We start from the raw sequence: 23,016 nt of genomic DNA on the forward strand, positions 1-23,016 counted from the left end.
CGGCAATCATACAACAAAGCGTCAAGTTTGTGTAAAAAATATACTGGCTTATAAGCACGAATAAAAATAATGAATGCATTAGCGGATTATGCCCCTTCTGCTGCGTATTCGTTAAATTTGGTTGCAAGAAAGGCAGTGTGCGTTGTAATTAAAATAACAGAATATTTCGGAAATATTCAACACAATTACACCTATTTCTGCATCCCTACACCCTTGGAAATTTTTGATTGAAAGAGCATCACTGGCATTTATACTAAAAAATAAAAGCACTACTAGATGGTCTTTTCATAATGAGCAAATTCATGCGGTTTAAGTTAGCTATCGAAAATTACTTGATACCCTTGAATATGTATTTGATGAAAATTCTGAAAAAACTTAATGCAAATTAGTGGCCAAAGGTTTTCATAAAAGATTAAAGTAACGGGAAATTTCATTTTTAATTGTAATATGGGAAATAATCTTAGAGCGATTTTATAAAGTTAACAAAAAACTACAAACTCCTGGTTTAAATATATGCAAAGGATACACAAAAGACTTTGATCATAAAGTAGCCCAAATGAGTCTAGAAGTCGAAGAAAACTTTAGTAATACCCATAAAAGTGTAAAACAAAAATATATTCGGATGGAGAAAAAAGAAGAGATATTTTTAGTGGAAAGGATAAGTTTCGTATTTTATTTAGATATTTAATGTTTTGTTGGATAAATTTGGGGCTGAATTTGCAAAAAGAAGTGTTTCATATAAGGATATTGGAAGTTTTTAATAAACCTGGGCAATAGCAGTTCAGTTATTGAACTTAAATTGTCCGTTATATATTTATATAAAAAAGCTTTTACGTGAGTAAAAATGCAGTCGATTTCAGCATTATTCAGATATGGTATACTTTAAACAAAATGATTGTATCACTGCTTCCGAAATGTTGATACTAAATTTTGAAAAAAACCTTATTGATATATTTCCAAAAATAACTGTAACGAACTGCAAAGCGAAAATTTATTGATATATTCCCGAATATTTATACAATTCTTCAAACTTACCGAACAATACTTTTAACGAGCTGCGAAGCAAAACGGTCTTTTTCAAAAATGGCTTTTATAAAAAATAAATATAGATCAATAATGACGGATGAAAGGCTAAATAGCTCTATATTCTGTCAACTGAATATGATATCATGAGATCCGTTTCCTATAACGAACCAATTCGAGGATATGTATCATTTAAGTGCCGAGGAGAACAGCTTTTTGAATTTGTTGTTGTTATAATTACTAAAAATTATGATAAAGTCTTTATGTAAATGTTATCTTTTAAGTTTTAACAGAATTTGATTTTTAAGTCTGTCGTTTCTTTGTTCACAAAAACATTAGGCTATTTCAAATATTTAGAAAGTTTAGCTTTTTATTTTTCCCCAAAAATACGATCAGTCTAGGAACATTATTTTTTCTAAGATATAAACTACAAAAACAAAAACATACCTCAACTCACTCTCTAAATAACAGTTGTAGTCAACAATTGTGTTCTTCAAGATAGTTACACATGGATCACCATTATACACTACATTTCTTGATAAAATCAAGCAACTGTTGTTTTCATTGCACAACTTTGGAATAAGACCTGTGATATTCTTTAAAGAGCACGTACTTAAATCTACAGGTATATTGGCTGAGCAAATTTGATTGCTGCCACGGCCATATAAAGCACTTTGAATTTGTAACTTTGATATACCAGGACATTTTACTAAATCTGAAGAAAACTCGCATAATACGACTATGATAAGGAAAAAATACAATTTTTATGAAAATTTATCATATTGTTCAAAACAAAATATTTAAACACTGAATTATTTTTTTACAGACAATAAAATACCACAATTTAATTTAATTGTTAAAAGGTTATTTTTCATAATGTCTTTGCTGCAAATATTTATAATTGTTTCCATAATGATATTTCAAATATTATAACGACAAAAGTGTTTTTAAACTAAATTCATTTTAAAATGAATTAAAACTTAACTGTATCTTGTTGACAAGAATCGGATGTTAATAATACCTTAAAACAGTATATATTTAAAACCCCAGTTACAGTTTTTTTATTTGTCCAATGACAAATAAAAAAACTGTAACTGGGGTTTTAAATATCTATGGGTAAAAATAAAATTATCATTTTTTAAATGTACGATTATATAAAATTCAAAAAAATAATTCAATACGTTGCAACTGTTGCTGGTTGATCGAGCAATCGAGACTCTTGGCCCACAAAAGTTCAGAAGCATTATCACTGACAACACTCCATTAATGAAAGCTGATTAGAAATTAATTGAAAAAATTTCCATTTATCTCAACATATGGCTGTGCAACACAAGGTATCAATCTTTTTGTTAAAAACATTTTGACTCTGCTGAAAGTTCAAAGACCATCAAAGACGCTGAGAAAATTATCAAGTTTGCAAAAAATTATCACATTTTTATAGCAAGGTTTGACGAAAAGAGAATCGTAGCTAATATTCCTTGCTCACTCACAATGCCTATTTCGAATCGATGGCTCAGTAAATTTACTTTAATGAACGACCTTTCAACATGCGGATGAGGAAAATGCATCTTTGAAAGAAATCGCTTCAAAAACAACTTCGGCTACTGTTTTGACACTAATTTAATTAAATGTTTTTTTGATCGTTTGGCAAAACTTGTGAAAGATTTCGAGTATTCTTCAAACATCATTGGAAGGCTTGAAAATGATAATGCTCCATTATTATTATTTTGGTGAAATGTACAAGAAATTCGCAAATGAGGAAATTATTCAGGAAATGGGTATGAAACGCTTTAAACTCCTTATCATCTCGAATATGAGAATTGCCTAAATGCTGACACCAAAATATGCTGCAGAAGTTTTCTTTTTGGTGAGGACATTTAAAATGCTTTGTTAGATATCTCAACTAACAGAATATTGATTTTTAAGGCATTCAAATTATACGGTATACCATATGGTACTCTGCACAGTAAGAGTAAACTTTAGTCATATGAAAAACTTTGGAGGGCAGACCAGATTACAGCCCTATACCGAAGAAATGATTCTACAAATTATTAGCATCCTGACAGATTGGAAGTTATCTTTGGATAAGTTGGATATACTTCTGCTAGTAAAAAACTATCTAGACTGAATAGGTGTTACTGATTTAAAATATAAAAATAACTTACCCGGCCCTGATTGGATAAAATCCTTTATTATTCGCAATAGTCTGACTGCTCAAATTGCTGGCAACGTAAAACAGCAAGAGCTAAAATTGATCGAAATTCAGTATGTTCATATTTCGATGAATTATCCATTACACTTCAAGGTATTCCTAGTACTAATATATTCAACTACGATGAGACAAATGTGAGCGATAATCCAGGCTCTAAAACAGTAGTTTGTAAACGTTGCCTTGAACGCGTAGAAGGAAAAATGCAGCATTCTAAAGGAGCTATTAGTGCTGTGGGAGTGCAGCTGTTCAGTTTCTTTCTCCCATGGTTGTTTATAAAGCTGCAAACTGCTACATAGAGTGGACAAATGGTGGCCCACTTGGAACTATATTCGACAGTTCAAAATCTGGTTGGTCATCAAAGCATCAAAGCATGCTTGGAAAATAATATCAGGTTTACATGTTTAATTCCAAATGCCACACATCTGCTACAACCGTATTATACTGCTGTTTTAAGATCCTTGAAAGTTGAGTGGAAGAAGATTTTACAAACATGGAGAAGAGAATTACGAATCAAGGGTTTAATTCCAAAAACCCATTTCCCAGCGCTCTTGACAACGTTGCAAAATACTCTGAAAGCAGACAAATTAAAAGCGGGATTTGAAGCTTCAGACATATATCAATTGAATCAAGAAAAAAGTATTAAAACCGCTTCCTGATGTCAACAAAGACTATAGCAGTGAGACCATAAAAGAAATATTAAATGAGGGTGTAATAGATATTCTCACGAAGTACTGTGGCAGTAATGCAGCAGAAAAAAGCAATAAAAAAATTGGGGGGAAAATTGCACAAGGAAAGTTGATCACAATAAATGACATTAGTTGTAGACAAACATCAAAACAGATAAATCCAAAAACCAACAAATTAAGGGCAAAAAATCAAAAATAGCTTCAAAGGATGTTGAATCTTTGTCTGAATTAGAAGATAATGAAGTTTATAAAAGTTTTTTTATAGAACCAAATTTCTACATGAATTTTTTAAAAGCAGGTAAACACTTGAGCGATTTCTTCACCTGCAGTGAATTAAAAATCACGGAAGGAAAAGGAGATTCTGTTACAGTTCGGGTTGTTGCTCACTGCAATGATTTATCAAATCTTGTGAATCATGTTATTCAGTCCCGCAAAATTTCTGGTGGCTATTTTGTTAAGCTCGGAATTGATGGTGGCAAAGCTTTTCTCAAGTTTTGCCTAAGCATTGTCAATACTGTGTTACGAGATGAAACCAGTTCACCGCGACAACAACAACCTCTCACTCAAAGGACTGGTGAAGACACTGAAGTCAAGAGACAAATTCTTGATTGGGTATCAGAAGATTTTCCAGAAACACATTCCAATATTGAACAAATCTGGTCACTGATTAATGCAAATGGAGTTAAACTAATTTTGGCTTGTGATATGAAAGTTGCCAATATAATTTGTGGTCTTCAAACCCATTCAAGTACGCACCCTTGCACATGGTGTGATGTTAAATCCAAGTGTCTTGCCAAATCTGGAAACTTGCGAACACTGGGCTTAATCAATTCAAGCCTCGAGTCTTTTCAGCAATCTGGCGGGGTTGATGCTAATGCAAAGCTGTTCGGCAATGTCATTCGAAAACCAATCATCTGCGGGCCTGTCTATGTTCTGATATAGGAAACTATCCCACCGATGGAATTGCATCTCCTCTTAGGAGTTGCAATTCCATCGGTAATTCCATTAACCATCTATTCAAAATCCTAAAAACTGCTTGGATAGAGGCTGTTAAGTGGCCAGCCGCCCTTCACATTTAACTGAGCCCATATCATGGGGGCCAGTTTGAGAGAAATGAATGCAGGAAACTTCTTAAAAATGTGGAGGTGCTGCAGCAACTTGCTGGTACAAACATGGTTCCCAACATTTTGTGCATAATTGAAGCATTCAAAAGCTTCAACTTAGTTGTGAAAGCTTTGGATACATCCTTCAGCCGGATTTTGCTGAAAAAATTGAAAATTTCAAAAGGTGGTACTTAATGATAACTGGTGCAAGCGTAACACCTGAAATTCACGTTGTCTTTTACCACATCAAGGATTTCATCAGTCACAAAGGATCCCCCTTGAGACCCTATAGTGAAAAAACTGTCGAAACTTCTCATCAAGATTTTTATCAACATTGGTCGAGGTATAAGCGAAACAATAATCATCCAGAGTACAAAGAATGATTGTTGCGCTGCATAATTGATCTAAATAGTAAGCATCTTTAAAGAACTGCTAAAATAATTTGAGTCATTAGAGATTGGGCAGCTGAAATTCATAGCATATTTATAATGAACATTTTCACCATCTTTAAAAATAGTATTATAGAGTATTTGTATAAAAAGAGTACATTGAGCTATTTATTAATAAATAATTTGTGCAGAAAATCAAAAAACAAGTCTTAAAATGTAATCAGATACTATTTTATGGTAATACAATAAAAAAATAGGGTTTAAATAGTTATTTTTTCACTTTATTTTGAAAATAAATGTATCTAAGATGGTTTCAAGAGTTAATACAAAAAAATTTAAGAGATCTGCTTTTTTGTTTGTTTTACCAACTGGTAGTCATTTGACCAGGTTTTGCACTTTTTTAGCGTTTTGGATGTAGTTTATACCTTCGGAAATGTTGATAAGTTCACGCTATGCATTTATGGCCAGGGGGCCATGGCCTACACACTATATTTTTTGAGGACCTTTTGTTTGAGAAATGTAGGCTTTTTTTTTAGAAGCGTTGTTTTTTATTTAAAAATAAAGGAGTTTCCCCTCCTCCTCCCTCCCCATACACGCACACACACTTTGAAAGCCGTGTCGACGGATTCAAACCATTCTCTAAGTAGCAAATCAATATTTTGGTCTATAAAATGAAAATGGTACATGTACCAATAAAATATTTATAATAAAAATTGTTGGTATTATATAGTAGAACACTCATGTAACCATTATTTTAAAAATAGTGACCGAGTATCAAAGTAATCAACTTATACCTCAAAGTGTTACTTTAAGGTATAAGTTGCAAAAAACAAAATTTAAACTAAAACTGCCATAAATCCTAAACCATTCAAATCAATTAGACTGAAATTTTGTCAGGAGTTTGGTGTGGCTATAGGCTACATTTGCACCAATTTTTATCAAATTATATAGAGTGGTTCATATTCTACAAGTGTTTTCATTGGCGCACTATTAAGTCAAAATTTTACTCAATTTGAACATTCAAATTAAATTAATTTCCGGGGATAAAATTAAAAGGTTTCAAAATTTGCATCACAGGATACCTTGATGTATACGCTATCTTTCCGTATAAGTGGCGTTCTTAGGTCAGCTAGGTAGGCATTATCAGGATCCGTGCTAACCAAAAACGGTTAAGTAAAATTTTTTAATTTTTGAGGACTTGGTCGGTCCGCGTTCCAAATCAGAGTTTAAATAGCTTAAAACTTTTGATAATTGATAAAAGTTTGAGTAAACTGTTGTCAATTTTGTGTAACACCTAAAACACATTTTTTTTTATGCATAATTTTGATGCGAAGTTTAAAATTTTGAACTTTTTTTGGTTTAGATATAGTGATGTTGTTTAGTTAAGTTTCTTCGATGAAATTTCTTGAATAAATTTAACAATATTTATACTATAAAAATTTTTTTATAGCATTTTTTGAAATAAAACCATGTTGAATATATTTTTAATATATCATGGTGCAATATTAGCTGCGAACCAAAATGGTGCAACATTTTGGTTCGCAGCTAATATTGCACCATGATATATTAAAAATATATCATGGTGCAATAAAACTTAATAAAACTTAATAAAACTTAATCATCTCGGCTGTGAGCCGAGATGATTAAGTTTTATTAAAAGTTAAAAACTTATTTTTTTGAAATAATACTTTTAAAACAAAAAGACTAATGTTATCATTGCCAATTGATTTAATTCCGTCAAGTGTTATTAGGTTACTGAGCACAATATTTTGATCAATAGTTATATCCGCAGTTAAACCCTTTATTTTGGGTGCAAAAGGTTTTAGTTGCTGAATTAATGGTTCCTTTAAAATTACTGATTGAAATTTTACATTTTTAACTTCATTGCTGCTAATTTGGGTTGAACGTAGATTGTTTGCCCTGGGTTTTTATAGAATTACGAAGCTCACTCTTTTATCTCATAAACGGGATTTTCAACTATAGATGCTTTGAAATAGGCGGTGCTCATAAGCTTACTAGTACTTTTGTCTATGATAGATTTTCCTGGATGACTGATCATAATATTTTCAAATGCTTTGTTATTTACTTGAGAATTTCTTCTCAAAGTGTCTAACTATATCCTAAATATAGTTATATACATCATAAATAATCAATTACACCTAAATATTAATTATCAATAAAAAATTTGCCTTTAAACTAGATAAATAAAACATTTATTTACTTAGTATATTGTTATAATGTTTACTACACCTTATCACGGGTATCGCTAGGAAGTGAGGGGGTGCGGGCGGAACCGGGTGACACCATCAAGGGGTGACACCAAAAAATAATAAAAAATTTAATTTATTTTACCGAAATCTACTGAAATACACCAGAAATCTAATAAATTCTAAAATTGAATTCTGAAAATAGCCAATTCTATAATAATTCTAAAAATAACGAAATCTAAAAATCTAACGAAATAAACATTTATTATAAATTAATTCAAATATTAATTAATTTAAATAAAACACGTAGTTACCTTGAATTTTTACAATTACAGCTCATTAGCACTTTTAACTTAAGGTATATTGATCTTATAAATTTATAAATAATAATTTATATACTTTATTATTAAAACCCATTCATTATTATTATTTTAAGATTAAGAGAACAACCATTATTGCAAAAAAATCTTCTTAAAATTGATCATAGATTTGACTAATCATATTCAACTGAGAATTGGCTGTTTGTCAAAAGCCATCATTACCAACATTTTATATTTTTTTAAGTCCCTGATTTATTATAAATGTATTTTAGTTTAGAATATTCCATCATACCACATGGAGTACACAAATTAAAGAGGCCTCGTAGATGCGAGCACCGAAAAGCTAAGAAGAAAAGATGTGAACCACTAAAATCACTAACTGGATTCATGCTTCAATATTTTAGGAGACTAATTGATGACCAAGGTTCATCAAATGATCTTCTTTCACAATCTACAACTGATATAGTTTCCTCAAATCCTGACAGCACGCAATCTTTAAAAGAGCAACTAAAGCCAGAAATCGAAGAGAATCCAATCACAAGATTGATGCAAAAGTACACAATAAAGTAGCAGTGAATGACTTTGAAACAAAAATGCATGCTGAAAATGAATCTTGTCATGATACTGTAAATGTGTTGGGTCAAGTAGATGAGAAAATATGGAATATTTTATTTGATGCTTCTTTCTGGAATGCACTTATTCCAGATCATTTTAAAGTTAAAATTATCAAAAGAGGAAGTGGTTCTTTTCAGAACAAGGATGGGCCTTTCAGTACTGTGACAAGGCAATATGCAAAGACTAAAGAAGATGTTCGCCATTTGTCTAAAGAAAGGTTCTACAAGAAGATGCCAAATGGTGAAAAAATAATGCGGGCGTGGGCTCGCTCATCAGTAAGAAATTATACTGTTTTTGCTGCAAACTCTTTACTGTTAATGTTTCAGAACAAAAATCAAAATTTGTCACTGGGTTTCAGCAGTGGTGGAAGCTGAGCCTAAAACTACATAATCATGAGATATCAGATGACTATCCTACAGCAAAAAGCTTTTTTTAGAACGAAATTTAGCATTAAATTACAATTAATCTGTGCAAATATGCATAAAGGAATCATGGAGTTCAATTAATGAGACTAATTAGAGAAAATAAACAGTTTGCAGATTTTTTACAAGTAAGAAATAACAAATTTTTCTTTTGTTTCATTAAATTTTTTTTTTTCCTGCTTTAAATTTTTTTATTTTAATTTTTTTTATTCAGCGATGTCAAGAGTCTCCATTTAGTCGTAAGTTGGATTTATGGTCAACGCAAAATTGTGACAATAATGTTTACAAATTCTTACTTTATCTGACAAAATTTTTACACCAACTTGATATATATGAGACTTATATTTCATTCTTTAACTGGAGAGGAGGTATGTAGAGCAGAGGTACTGCAAAGGTAGAAATATCTTCTAATGATAATAATCGAATGGACATCTTATACGGAAAGATAATCATGAGATATCTAGATTGCCTTAAAAATGGAAAACATTGGCAGCAGGCCTTAAGCTTTGCAAAACAATTGATGCCGATTGTGTTGCTGTAATGAATAGGGATAAAAAAAATGCAGGGATATCTTACATAGGTTGCTTGATATCACATTGTTTCTTGCTGAGCAAAATCTAGCATTTCGTGGCCATAAGGAAGATGCATCTTCTTTGAATAAAGGAATCTTTCTTGAGATGGTTAAGATGCTTTCTAAATATGACCTTGTGTTGAAAGTGACTGTATCTTAGTTTTTAATAGAAAACTTATTATGAATTTATAACTGTTCTGGCAAATCATGTCAAGAAAATTCTTTTAAATGATATAAAGGCTGCAAGGTATTTTGGAATCATGTTTGACACCACACCTGACATATCACACACTGACCAGATGTCTGAGGTGGTCAGATATGTAAAAATCCACAACGGGAAGTGAGAGAAGTATTTCTAGGATATTTTTCATTTTAAGAGAAATAAAAAGCTGAGGACCTCTGTTGAGACATTTTTAAAAATTTAGAAAGTGATGGACTTGACATAAAGATGTGCAGAGCGCAAGGTTATGATAATACTGCCACAATGTCTGGAACTCATGGAGGTGTTCAAGCCATTCTGAAAAGAAAGAACAAGAAAGTTATTTTTAACGGATGTGTAGACCATTCGTTTAACTTTTGTGGTCAACACTCTTTTTCTGAAAACGCTTTACGTGTAACATTTTTTGCATCTCTTGAGAAAATGTATTCCTTCTTTGCTGCTTCCATCCATTGATGGGATGTTTTAATTGAACACACTGCAATGTTGGTTATAAGCCTATCAACAACTCGCTGGAGTGCACATCATGCTGCTGTTAAACCGATGAAAGATAGGTTTGATGAATGAGTAGCGGCGATTAAAGCCTTTTGTGATCTTCGTGAAAAGATGGAAACAAGAGGTGCAGCACAATATTTTTTACCTGCTGTCTGTGATTTCACGTTTCTATGCTACCTTTATTGCTGTACTTGAGGAAGTTAATATAACCCAACAGTATCCGCAGACTAAAGGCTTAACTCTTCACATAGTAGTGACCAAGTTTGAGGTTTTAGACTTTTTCTTTAGGAGAACCCAGTGGGCACGGTACGTTTTCAAAACGTTTTTTAGACGTTTTTATAAGGTTTAAACCTAATAAAAACGTCCAAAGAACGTTTTAAAAACGTACTGTGCCCACTGGGAAGCACAGTCACTTAGTGGAGCATACTATTGAAGAGGTACTTTTATCATGGAAGTAGCAAATTTGTTTGAGGCTGTTCACGCCAAGAGTCTTCGATCAGCAACTGAAGAAGAGTTGAGGGTATCAGTTCCAAAATTAACCACTCTCTATGATGAGCTATCCAAAGAAGAGCTTTTAAAAGAAATACCAAGGGTGAGAAGACACATAACGGCAGCAGATGTCAATATCCACAAAGCTAAAGGCTGGTCAATATTTAAAATTTTAAAATTCATAGGTGACTAGGATTTCCTTGAATCTCTCCCAATACTCTCACTAAGCCTACAATTATTTCTTACGATCTGTGTGTCTGTGGCTTTATGTGAGAGGAGCTTTTCAAAGTTGAAACTTATAAAGAACTATTTGCGATCAACCATGGGACTGTCAAGACTTTCTGATCTAGCGATATTATCAATTGAAAGTGATATGGTGAAAGATATTGATTTTGATGATGTGATTGACAGCTTTGCAGCTTTAAAGACCAGGAAGGGAAACTTTTAAATAACTGATATTTTAATGTTAATTAACAAAAAATTAAGTTTTTTCGAGTATTTCAAAGTTCTTCATTTATGTTTCGCTTAAAGTATTGAAGATATATTGCTCATTTTGTTTTCCTTATTAACATTTTACTTATTTTACAGCATTACTATAAGCGGTTATAAATAGTAAAGGAATACTTTTAATATATTTAATGAAATTGTTGAATTAAAATTATACTTCAAGTTTGTCTTTTTTTTTTTCTTTTACATAACGTTAATTTTAACCGTTTTCAAGGGGTGACACCATCGATGTCCGCTCCGGGTGTCACTCATGTCAGCTACGCCACTACATCTTATAACCAGAACTTCCGCACAAATATAATTGATTCTTAGTAACATTGTGAATATTTCAAAGATGGTTTGTAAATTGAATGAGGACAGATAGCAGTATCCAGTAGCAGTATACAACTGGAACCCAACTTAGAAAAAGGATATAAAACAGTAAAAACAAATGTTTAAGCTAAAAGTAAATGCTTTAAAATTAAAAGTGTTTAAAATTAGTTATAAAACCATCTTAGTTTATATCAAGTGGTGTTTCTTTTGAAATTAGCGTTAGTGCTAGGGAAAAGAAAACCGGTTTCCGGATCCGGAAACCGTAAAATTTTTGGAAACCGAAAACTGAAAATGTTATTTTCAAAACCGGTTTTTGGATATATACCTTTTGTACAAAATTTACTTGGTTATTTGGCAATTCTAAAATACTTTTCTTGATGAGTAGTTGCTTGAGAAAATAAATGAAAACATTCAATCTGCTTCCACTTGAACTTTAACAGTAAGTTACTGCAATTTGTGATGTAAAAAAGTGAAACAAATTTTCACAAAAACAAAAATGTCATTTTCTGAAGTCTACAAGGATAACACACCAGTTTGAAAGCACTTTTTGCACTCAAAAAAACATAAATTGGCCAAGTGCAAGGACAATGCACAACATCACGTTTGCTGCTGTTGATACTCCTGAGAGGAAACTCAAAGTCATCAAACCCAATGATTCATTTTTCAAGACAAAGGATCCTGTTGATGTTGTTTTGACTAAGCTTATTTTATGTGAGGGGTGCCTTTCGTGTTTTCTCAACTAGTCAACGTTTGAGAACAGCTCTAGAGACACAAGGATATAAATTGTCCAATGATGCTAGATCGATTAAGGCTCTGCTGATGAAACATTATGAAGATATCAAGAAAACATATCAGCAGTAATTGGCAGATAAGAAGCTTGTTGGTCACAAATTTAACTTAACCCTTGATGAGTATACTTCATCCAGAAACAGAAGATATATGAAAATAAATGTTCATATGGAAGATGATTATTGAAATCTTAAAATGATCAGGGTACATGGGTCTATGTCAGCAGAGAAATGTTGTGTAATTGTTGACGAGAAACTGAAAGAATTTGGGCTACGTTTTGTTTGTGATATTGTTGCAGTAACCACAGACATGGAATCCACTTGGCGATCTGTAATGTTCTATATAGGCAACCTACGAAAGAAGCACAGCTGAGTAAGTCACTATTCTAGAAGAGGACCAAGAAGATAAATACAGCAACGAGGAAGGAGGATTAGAAGTTTCAGCAGAAGCAGGTGCATCAGCTCTTCCAATGATCAGGGAGGATGTTACAGAACTCATCAACAAGGTCAGAAAATGTGTCATATTGTTTCGACAGTCTTCAGTTAAAAATGACATGATTCTGCAAAAGCATGTCCAGTCTGAGTTTGGAAAGGAGCTGCAGCTAATTTTAGACTCTAAGACACGTTGAAACAGCTTACTAGATATGATTTCAAGATTTGTTACCCTTAAAAAATGTATTCAAATGTTACTGATTGAGTTATCAAGCAATATTATGATTTCTGAGTCTAAATTTACTACCGTACAAAGTTTAGTAAATGCCTTAGAACCAATGGTGCTGAAACACTTTGCAGAAGAGATTTGAACTTGCTCTTACTGATGGAATTCTGAAGTTCAGTTTTAAGAAGCTAAAAAGCCAGGAAAATACCTTTAGTCAAGAGCTAGTTGACTCATTTACTGGAAGAGTCACTGAGAGGAGGAATGCTATATTAGTAAACTTAGTTAAATATTTGAATAATCCTGATTTCATTAATGGAGCAACTCATAACATTTTTGAAAATTCCATGCTTAAGAGAAATGCAATTGCTAATACTGCATCAAGTTTGTTTAACCGTTTGTTTGAGCGAAAGAGAAATGAGTTTATAGATTAGGAAAATTTTTCAGATAATGAAACTAGTCAGGAACAAGTACAACAATTTACGTCCTTGTCAGAAGAGCTCGACTTCTCCATCAGAGAGACAGTCAAAGGGGTTTCACCAAAGAAACAAAAAATAGAATCAACTTCCAAACTAATGCTCAAAGAAATGACAGTGTTTGAGCAAATGACAGTATTTGAACAAAAAAACGAACAAGCAACTTAGATTTGTTGCACACGGCTTTAAAGTCAATCAAGTAACAAGTGTGGAGGCTGAAAAGGTCATTTTCTGCAAGTGGTCTATTTGTCACTAAACTAAGGTCAAGTTTAAATGATGAAACACTTAATGCTTTATGTTTTTTACGAGCTTATTGTCTTAAGAAACGTAAAATGAACCATTAAAAAGACTTATTTGTTTGCTGCTCGATTGTATTCAATGTACGTATATGAAATTGTTGCTATATATATTTATGATTTTGCTGCTGTTATTCCCTTGAAATATATATATGTAATAAAAAAATACGCTACAAAACCGGAAAACCGGTTTTTAAAACACTGAAAACCGCGGTTTATTCGAAAAACCGGTTTTAAAAAAAACTTAAATATTTCCTTTCCCTAGTTAGCGCTGTTTAAAGTTTAGTTTTTTTTAAAAAAACATTAGAGATGTTATTTTTACAGATATAATTATTTCCCAAGAGATAAGTACTCCGAAAAAAATACCATTTTAAATTTAGGTGTACAATGACTTCCGAAGTACTTTTAGGTATACTATACTGGTGCCTAGACTTCCAAAACAAACTGGTGCTTAGACTTCAAAAACAAATGTACAAAATACAGACCGAAATTGACAGATATTATGAAACTTATAATCGTTTTATTTATAATTTATAGACTTTCCTTAAACTTAAAAAAAGCAAAAAAAAAAATTTGTTGTAAAAAAAAAATTCAGCTGACAAATTTATGCTAACTTACAATAGTTATTTTAAAATACTTCATATCTACAATGAATTTTCTAAAATCCATAATAAAAAACTGTAACTATCAAGTTTATAAAATCGTTTAAAATTTCTACTTTTTAAAATGCAAAACTAATAGGTTTAATATTTAGATAATATCCAAATTTGAAAATAAAAATTGCAATATATCAAAAAATTAAAAACAAAGAAGCAAAATATTAATTTTAACTACTTGTTATTAAATTGAAATACTTATTTTTAATTAAAATTCGTAAAAAAATATTCGTCTCCCAAAATAATATCAAATAATTAAAATTTTGTTAAACTTATTACTTTTTGTGTAACCATCTTTTAGACTCTTCACCATTTCTTAGCTTTAATATTGTCTCTTAGCTCTTCTCCGCATATTTTAATAAAGACAAAAAACGTCGCTCAAAACGCTCAAGGATCGTTACTGAAAAGAAAAAACTAGAAAATATATAATCCGGAAGAAAACTGAAATTATGGAGAAAATTGAACACCGTTGAAGATGAACCCCACTCAGGAAGGCCAGTTGAGGCCACTACATTAGACATCGTCGAAAAAGTGGGGAAAGTTGTATTAGAAAACACGCGTTTGAAGAAAAAACAGTTATCTGCATTAGTTAGAGTATCAGATACCACCATTTTACGAACCCTACATGATCACCTGGGTATGACAAAATTCAGTGTAAGATGGATACCAAGAATGCTCATGCCTCTTCAGAAACAGCATCACGTCTATGCGGCAAAGCAGTTTTTGGAGTTGTGTGGAGACGAACCTGCACAGATTTTGAAGCGGATTGTTATCGGAGATGAAACATGGGTTTATCACTTTGGACCTGAGTGCAAACAAGAGCCCATGCATTAGCATAAAAAGGGGACAGCACCGCCAAAGAAATTCAGAGTGTCGGAGTCGGCTGGAAATTTGATGGCTACTGTCTTTTGGGATTGTGAGGGAATATTACTCATTGACTACGAAAAAAAAAGAGAAGAAGCATAACCGGAGAATACAACGCAAAGATATTAGAAAAATTAAACGAGGCCATTATGGCAAAACGTAGAGGAAAATCAACCAAGTGTGTGTTGCTCTTGCAAGACAATGCGCCGGTTCACAAGAGCAGAGTTGCAATTGCTGCTCTGCCAACACATGGCTTTTAATCACTAGTACACCTATCCTACAGTCTAGATCTGGCGCCAAGTAATTTTTGTTTGTCCCCCAAATTGAAAAAAGACTTAATGAGAAGAAAATTTTCCGACGACAATAAGGTAAAGGAGGCAATTTTGGCTCATTTTGAAGCAAGAGATAAAAAATAGTTTTATGAGGTATAGAAAAATTTATTCATAGATCTAACAAGTGTATTCAGCTTAAAAGAGAATATATTGAAAAGTAAAAATAGATTTGTTGTTTCATTTTATTTATAATCCTTTCATTATATTGTTTATATTATACTTTCATTATATATATATTATTTGAAGGGAAAAAAAAGTAACATTTCTATTCAAAACTTTAATCCTTTTTAATTAATTTAGGAATCATAAATTATTATTTTTCAAGTGTTTTAATTTTCTCGTAACAATTTTACATAAATAGTATTTATATTTAAAATATATTTACTTCATTTAAGAAAAGAAAAATTAAATAATATTTGTTTTCGGATCGAAGTTAAACATCTACTTTATATAGTATGTCATTGATTAGGTACTTCATAATAAACAACTATTAGGTGCTTCCTTTTACCACAATTTAAGACTTATATACAATTCCTTTATGAGTCAACAAGAAGCTATCACTTTCCCATCAAATGTTATGACTACTTCGTAAAAGATCTGTCTTTAACTCTTTATGCACATAATTGAAAAAACTTAAAATAATTTTCTTTAGTACAAATAAACATAACTCTTAAAAATTTAAACACCAAAACTATTTGTCTCAAATATATATATATATATATATATATATATATATATATATATATATATATATATATATATATATATATATATATATATATATATATATATATATATATATATATATATATAAGGGTAAATCATCATTGCATTTATTTCGTACAAATTAGTTTGGAAAACAAAATAATGTTGCTCTGACATTTAAACATCATTAAAATTAAAAAAAAAAAAAATTAAAACTGTTTTTTCCTTCCTTTGCCCCCGTCTAATTAAAAATAAGCCATTTTTGATATTACAATATATGATATATGTTTCTGCTCTACAAAAAAATGAAATAATTTTGTTTTTTTCTAGTCAAACCATTAGGATTGCTTTAAAACTCAAAATTCTATGCAATAGCACAATTACGTTAGCACTAGAATAACATTTCTCATGAGCAAAACAAACTTTTTTAAATGCCGTTTTATATATACTTTTTATTGAACTTATTTAGAGAAGTTCAATGAAAAAAAAAGGGTTTATTGATCAATTATTCCTACATATTCCATTTATTTTTTGAAGCAAAGTGTGGAATATACTTTCTAGATAAATGTTTTGCTCTTATATATCCGTCTCTTCTCATTTCTCCAGACACAGATGCGGCAGCTTTTGTAACCAATTGAACATGTCTTTCTATATTTTGAAAATAGCATGGAAAATCATCTAATGTCAATTTTTGCGTATTTTGTATTGCATTTTTAATGAAATCATCACTTGACTCTTTAAACATAGGTGGTAGAGTCCTTGGATGTTCCTCCCAATTTTACAAGACTATAGTAATCAACTGCATCAAAGTTTAGAGGAGGAATTTTGAAATTTCTTACTTTTGTAGAATTTGATGCTGTGCGTCGCCTTGCAAATTTAATTCTTTTAACTGCTAATTCTCTTATTTCTTTTCGTTAATCCATCAACATCAACAATTGATACCAAAATATTTTCTGGGTGACCATAATATGCATTTTTTTAAATGCATTTATCAACGATCACTTTCAGTCGATCACTTTCAGAAAAGTCGATCACTTTCAGAAAGGAAGCGAGAGAATTGAATTAAGCGCCACAGGTGTTTTTCCCCCATGTAACATTAAGGCTCCAGTTTTATAAAGAACCACACCGGTGCATAAACTTGAAGAATGTAATCAGTAAATATTTTAAGCTCGGTAGACGAAGGAGTGCTTGCAACATACAAACAAAAGATTCGATTTCCTGTTGTCACCCATCGAGAATGAACCAATGGGCCAGGCTTTATTTTTTTACGGCTTTCCTTCACCTCACCTATTTCTATTGCCTTGCACATGTTATAACAATACTGTTGATCTTTGCTAACATTATTTGTCACTATCTCATGTAGAACATTCGGTAAGTTATTCTGTGTAACATTAAATTTGACAACTTGCAACTCGTGACAATTTGCAAATGCTTTCCCAATGTTGCCACTAAATGCAGTAGGTCCTGAAGTGGTGCCATCTAAATGCAATACTAAATTTCTCAATGGTAGTTCATTAAAATGAAACATACACACTAACCATTGAAATGGATATCCCAAATGCAGTTCCAGCAATTTAATTACACCATTGTTCACACCAGTAATTACGTTAGCTCTATCAGAGCCAATAGTTTACAAACTATCAAGTGATTTTTTGTTTTCATCAAAAAAATCTATAACAGCATTTTTGATATTTGTTGATGATGCACTTGATGGAGAAATATGACCAAGAAAAATTAAACGAGGTTCTTCAATCAATATGATATATTCCTCAATAATTATGTCTTTACTGCTAGTTGTTAATGGACAAAGAGTTTTATCTTTTCTCCCATCAAAGAAAATTGATTTTGGGCCTACTGAAGACATAGCTAACTTTGCGTTGCGTGATAATGTAGTTCTAAGCAGTCTTTGATGCCTTAACTTAGTTCGGTCTATGATGCTTTTCTATCATGTTTTTTTATGATTCCGTGTGGCAGTATCAATTGAAAATTTAAAAGACCAATTTTCTTTTAAGAATCATTATCAAATTATTGTGCAAAGATTCTACTTTCTGCTGCACTCTTCGCATTGTAACAGTTGGAATACCAGATTTCAACCAAATGTTCATAACATTTTCAGAAACTCTAGAAACTATTGTGCTTGAGGAAGTCATGCTTGTGCTTGAGGAAGTCATGCAGCACTATTCTTTTGTTAAATTACAACTTCCAAAGACTACCAAGTGGTAGTCTTTGGAAGTTGTAATTTAACAAAAGAATAGTGCTGCATGACTTCCTCAACAGTTGGAAGTTTGCGAGTAGCAAATTCACATTCGATTCCATAAACAGGACAAGTCAGCTGTGCACTTGTAACAGCCATAGTTTGCCACAGAAATCAAAACATTTCTAATTTTCTAAATATAAACTTAGTTTTACTTAATTTGCAAAACAAAATTCTTATAATAGAATTAAATTCAATAAATCATATACAAAAATCCATTTATTTGATATATATATATATATATATATATATATATATATATATATATATATATATATATATATATATATATATATATATATATATCTATATATATATATATATGGATATTGGTAATTTATATAATATTAAAAATACAACAATCTTTACATACTAATAGTATACTAATCTTTATATACTCATAAATAGTATTTTTTCTACAATATTTTTTTAAATAAATAACAATAATTTAAAAAAATGTTATTTGGAATCACTTTAGTTTATATAGTAATAAATAGTAAATTACTGAGCAATTTAAAACAATAAAAATCTAAAAATGCCTAAAACAAATTAAAAAAAAAATTTTTTAAAATGCTAGTTTAAATCACTGAATAGATAATTAGCTTATAAGTTAATACAGGTTTATAAATCTAGGCATAGATTTATTTCGGAAAACATTGAAAAAATTATGATAATACCTAAATACCAAAAAAAAAGCCTGAAAATGCACAATATAAGTCAACCAACGGAAAAAGAAAGCCAAAAAAAACTTGATAACTAATCTATCTAAGAAAAAAAATTACTAAGTAATCTAATAACAATAAAAAAAGTCTAAAAATGCCCAAAATAATGTCTTTTAGCAACAAATGAAGAGAAAAAAAAGTGAGTTCTTTTTTTTCCATTTACTTTTATCGTTCACGAGCAACAATTTACACTACTCAAGTTTAAGTTTTATAACCAAACTACTATGTAATTAAATAATGATAAAAAGCATAAAAATATACAAATATGGTGATTTAAAGCCCCTGGCGGCAAAGGAAGACACTAAAAAAAAATTGATTATTTTTCATATTACTTAGGAGCAACAAATTATCACCATCCCAAGTCAAAATTTTTTCCATGACCTACCCTTATATATATATATATATATATATATATATATATATATATATATATATATATATATATATATATATATATATATATATATATATATATATATATATATATATATATATATATATATATATATATATATATACACATTGTTATATATTATTATTATTATTATTACTTTCCCTATAAAATGTATATACAACATTTAAGGTTACTTACTCTATAGAATGTATAACAACATTGAAATTTACTTTGCGATTAGAGTAAAGTTTTGCTATCTAAATAAATGACGTAATGAAAATATTTTAGAATTACAATAAAACATAAAACAACTAATAAATTAATTTATTTCTTACCGCATCTTGAATTTTTTTTTTAAGTAGTAAAGATCCTGTACTTGTTAGTTTGGAATACCAATCATCATTATACATTTCATCAATGAAATTCACTTTCAAACTTAATTTGACACCTTAATTAACAACATTAAATAAAATAAATAATTTTAATTTGGTGAAGCATGAGAACTGGTTTCAAAATTTATAAGCTATCGAACAAAAAGTAAACAAATATATAACAAATGCGTTGTTTAAAAAGTGTTGAGTTTGATGCAGCTAGTGCAGACTCAAATAGCAAGACTTGATAGATTTATAGACTTGATGATTGATAAAGATTGATGGGGATATAGTTATACAAATTCAACATAAAAACCATGTGATAATTTTACTTTTGCAATTACACATTGTACAATTGGTAAACTCCTCAACGCTTCCATTGCAATCATGACCACCGAATTTTGACACAGGGTTTGAGCAGCTTCGAAACCTTGAGTGTAAACCACCTCCACATGGTTGGCTGCATAATGACCAAGGTGACCAAAATGACCAACTTCCATTTACTGTAAAAATATGTAATTTTTTTTCTATAAATAAAAATAAAAACAAAACCAATAAAACTAATAACAATTAAAAAGCAACTCACGTGGACAAATTATATTATTATCGCAAACTTCAGTATAATTGCTGACACCTATACAATCTTGACCATTATATGATGGGCGTGGATTATCGCAACTTCTACTTAAAAAATGTATTCCTTTACCACATGTATTCGAACATTCTAATTTGTTCCATTCCCCCCACATTCCATCCTCTAAAATTCAAAAAATTTTCAATGATTAACTTGTCATTCACACTTCTACATTTAAAAACGTATAAATAATTTCTCTCAAATGTTCAATTGAATGGTAAAAATCAAAAAAAATTTAAAAATCAATAATAAACTTAAATAACAATAAATTAAAAATTACAATAAAAGAATTTGTAAATAAATATAGTAGAGAAATAAAAATAATATTTGTAAAACAGCTTGATAAAACATCTTTAATGATCGTTCATGCCAGTTTTTTTATTGGTAATGCTGGTAAACCCTAACCTAACTTAAGCATTATAAAAAAAATTAATGAGATCATAGCCTACTTCAATTACAAAGTTTGATATCTTGATGTTTGAAGCAATAATTTATAATAACTTGAAATCATAATTAAAAATATTAAAATACTACTTGCGTTCATGAAAAATCATTAAAAAAAAAGTATGCTATAAGTAAAAAATCAGACAAAGCTTATTTGTAAGTACAGTAAATGTAAAAACATTACCTAAATAAAACTAAAAATATGCTAATGACCTTTTAAAAAAATCATTTAAAAATTCTTTGCATATATTTGACGAGGTTAACTTTGGGATATTAGATACTCTCAGAAGTCTTCGAATAAAGTTTATTTTCATGTTCATAAAAAGGGTAATGATGCTGCAGTAGTTTATTGCATAAGTGGAATATTCTATTGGGCATTAGATGGAGGCTGTGAGGCAAGGGATCTTGACATATCAAAAGCTTCCAATAAATTTTGGCATGCAGGTATATGACTAATTTAGTACATTACCATTCATAAATATAGGAAGATCTAATTTGTTGCGATAATGATTAGCTGGATAAAATTGAGTTTTATCTAAGTTAAAGATCACCATCCACTGAGAGCCCCATGCTGTAGCAGATGTAAGATTTTTTTCAAGTTCAAATTCCTCCTCCTAGCAATCAGAGAGAGTTGGCTTTTTTATCAAGAAAAGAATAAATGTTCATATTATCAGTGAACAATGCCAACTTTGATGGAAGATCGTTAATGTAAATTTAAAAAAGTGTAGGGCCAAGGACAAAACCTTAGAAACGCTTGAAGTTACAGAAAATGAAGAAGAGTGCTTTCTATCAAAAAAAATTTTATACTTCTACTAAAAAATATATAAATATAATAAAAAATATAATACTATACTAAAATATAAATAAATATTAAAAAATATAATACTATACTACTAAAAAACTTTATACTTTATATTACTTATAAAATTTTATACTATATCTTTATACTTCGATTGGTAAGGAAGATTTAATAACCTTAAGATGTTACCTGATACTCCATAAGAGAGCTAATGATAAAGACCAGCATGCCAAACTTTATCAAAGGCTTTAGAAATGTCGAGAGCCATAACCTTAACCTCTCCACATCTATATAATGCTTGATAAAACCTATCAGTTATTACCGTCAACAAATCAAGAGTAGAACAAGAAGATCGAAATCCATATTGATGATCAGAAAGTAAGTCATTAGATACAAAATGAGAGAAAAATGGTTTGTTAAAGACTGATAAGCACTTGCTAAATAGTTTTTAAAGTATAGACAACAGCTCCGGAGAACTTTTCTGCAAAACTATAATAGGTATGTTGCCTGGACCACAAGCTGTAAAAAGTATAAGCAGGAAATCAATTTCAATACAGAAGCTGGAGTGATACAAATTTCAAGCAATGGATCAACTATGTCAGGTAGGATGTGATTAGTGGAATAAAGAGGTGAGATTGATAAATAGTTCTAGAAAACAGTTTAGCTTTGTCTTTAGATGAGAGTTTTTCTTATTATAGATACTGTTTAAGATTCTCCAAAAGTCTCTGGAGCCTAATTTTTGAGATAAAATACAAGATTTTGTAACCTGAGAATAGGCTTAGGCATTGGACAAAACCTTTTTACAATGGTTCTAGCAATAGTAACCTGACTTCTGTTTTCAGGAGAAATGTTTCTGGAGAATTTAGCGATAGATATGAAAGTAATGGTACACTTGGAAATTGCAGCAGCACAATGAGAGGAAAACCATGGAGAAGAGTGAGGCTTGCCATGCCAGCTCGAATCCAAGAAGTTCCATAAGAAGCACATTTGCCAGCAGAAAGACCAAAGATTTCTACCCAAGCACCATCATGAAGAAAATCAAGGAAAGAGTCCCAGTC

At 30.6% G+C, this 23,016-nt stretch overlaps 1 protein-coding gene and 1 pseudogene across 1 annotated transcript in view; one reads left to right on the forward strand and one right to left on the reverse strand.

The window, feature by feature from the left end:
* The first annotated feature begins 9,517 nt into the window (after nt 1–9,517).
* On the forward strand, nt 9,518–10,221 carry LOC136080244 (uncharacterized; annotated as a pseudogene).
* A 4,481-nt stretch (nt 10,222–14,702) lies between these two features.
* Nucleotides 14,703–23,016, reverse strand: part of LOC136071786 (uncharacterized) — a 112,561-nt gene continuing 104,247 nt past the window's right edge. Inside the window, exons 19-23 of the mRNA XM_065796859.1 lie at nt 20,668–20,838; nt 20,414–20,584; nt 20,046–20,158; nt 19,909–19,967; nt 14,703–14,839 (exon numbers count right to left, since the gene is read on the reverse strand). Coding sequence (XP_065652931.1) covers nt 14,827–14,839; nt 19,909–19,967; nt 20,046–20,158; nt 20,414–20,584; nt 20,668–20,838 — 527 coding nt within the window. The 3' untranslated portion in view covers nt 14,703–14,826. The remainder of the gene's footprint in view (nt 14,840–19,908; nt 19,968–20,045; nt 20,159–20,413; nt 20,585–20,667; nt 20,839–23,016) is intronic.

This window comes from Hydra vulgaris, chromosome 05, assembly GCF_038396675.1.
Source record: "Hydra vulgaris chromosome 05, alternate assembly HydraT2T_AEP".
NCBI lineage: Eukaryota > Metazoa > Cnidaria > Hydrozoa > Anthoathecata > Hydridae > Hydra > Hydra vulgaris.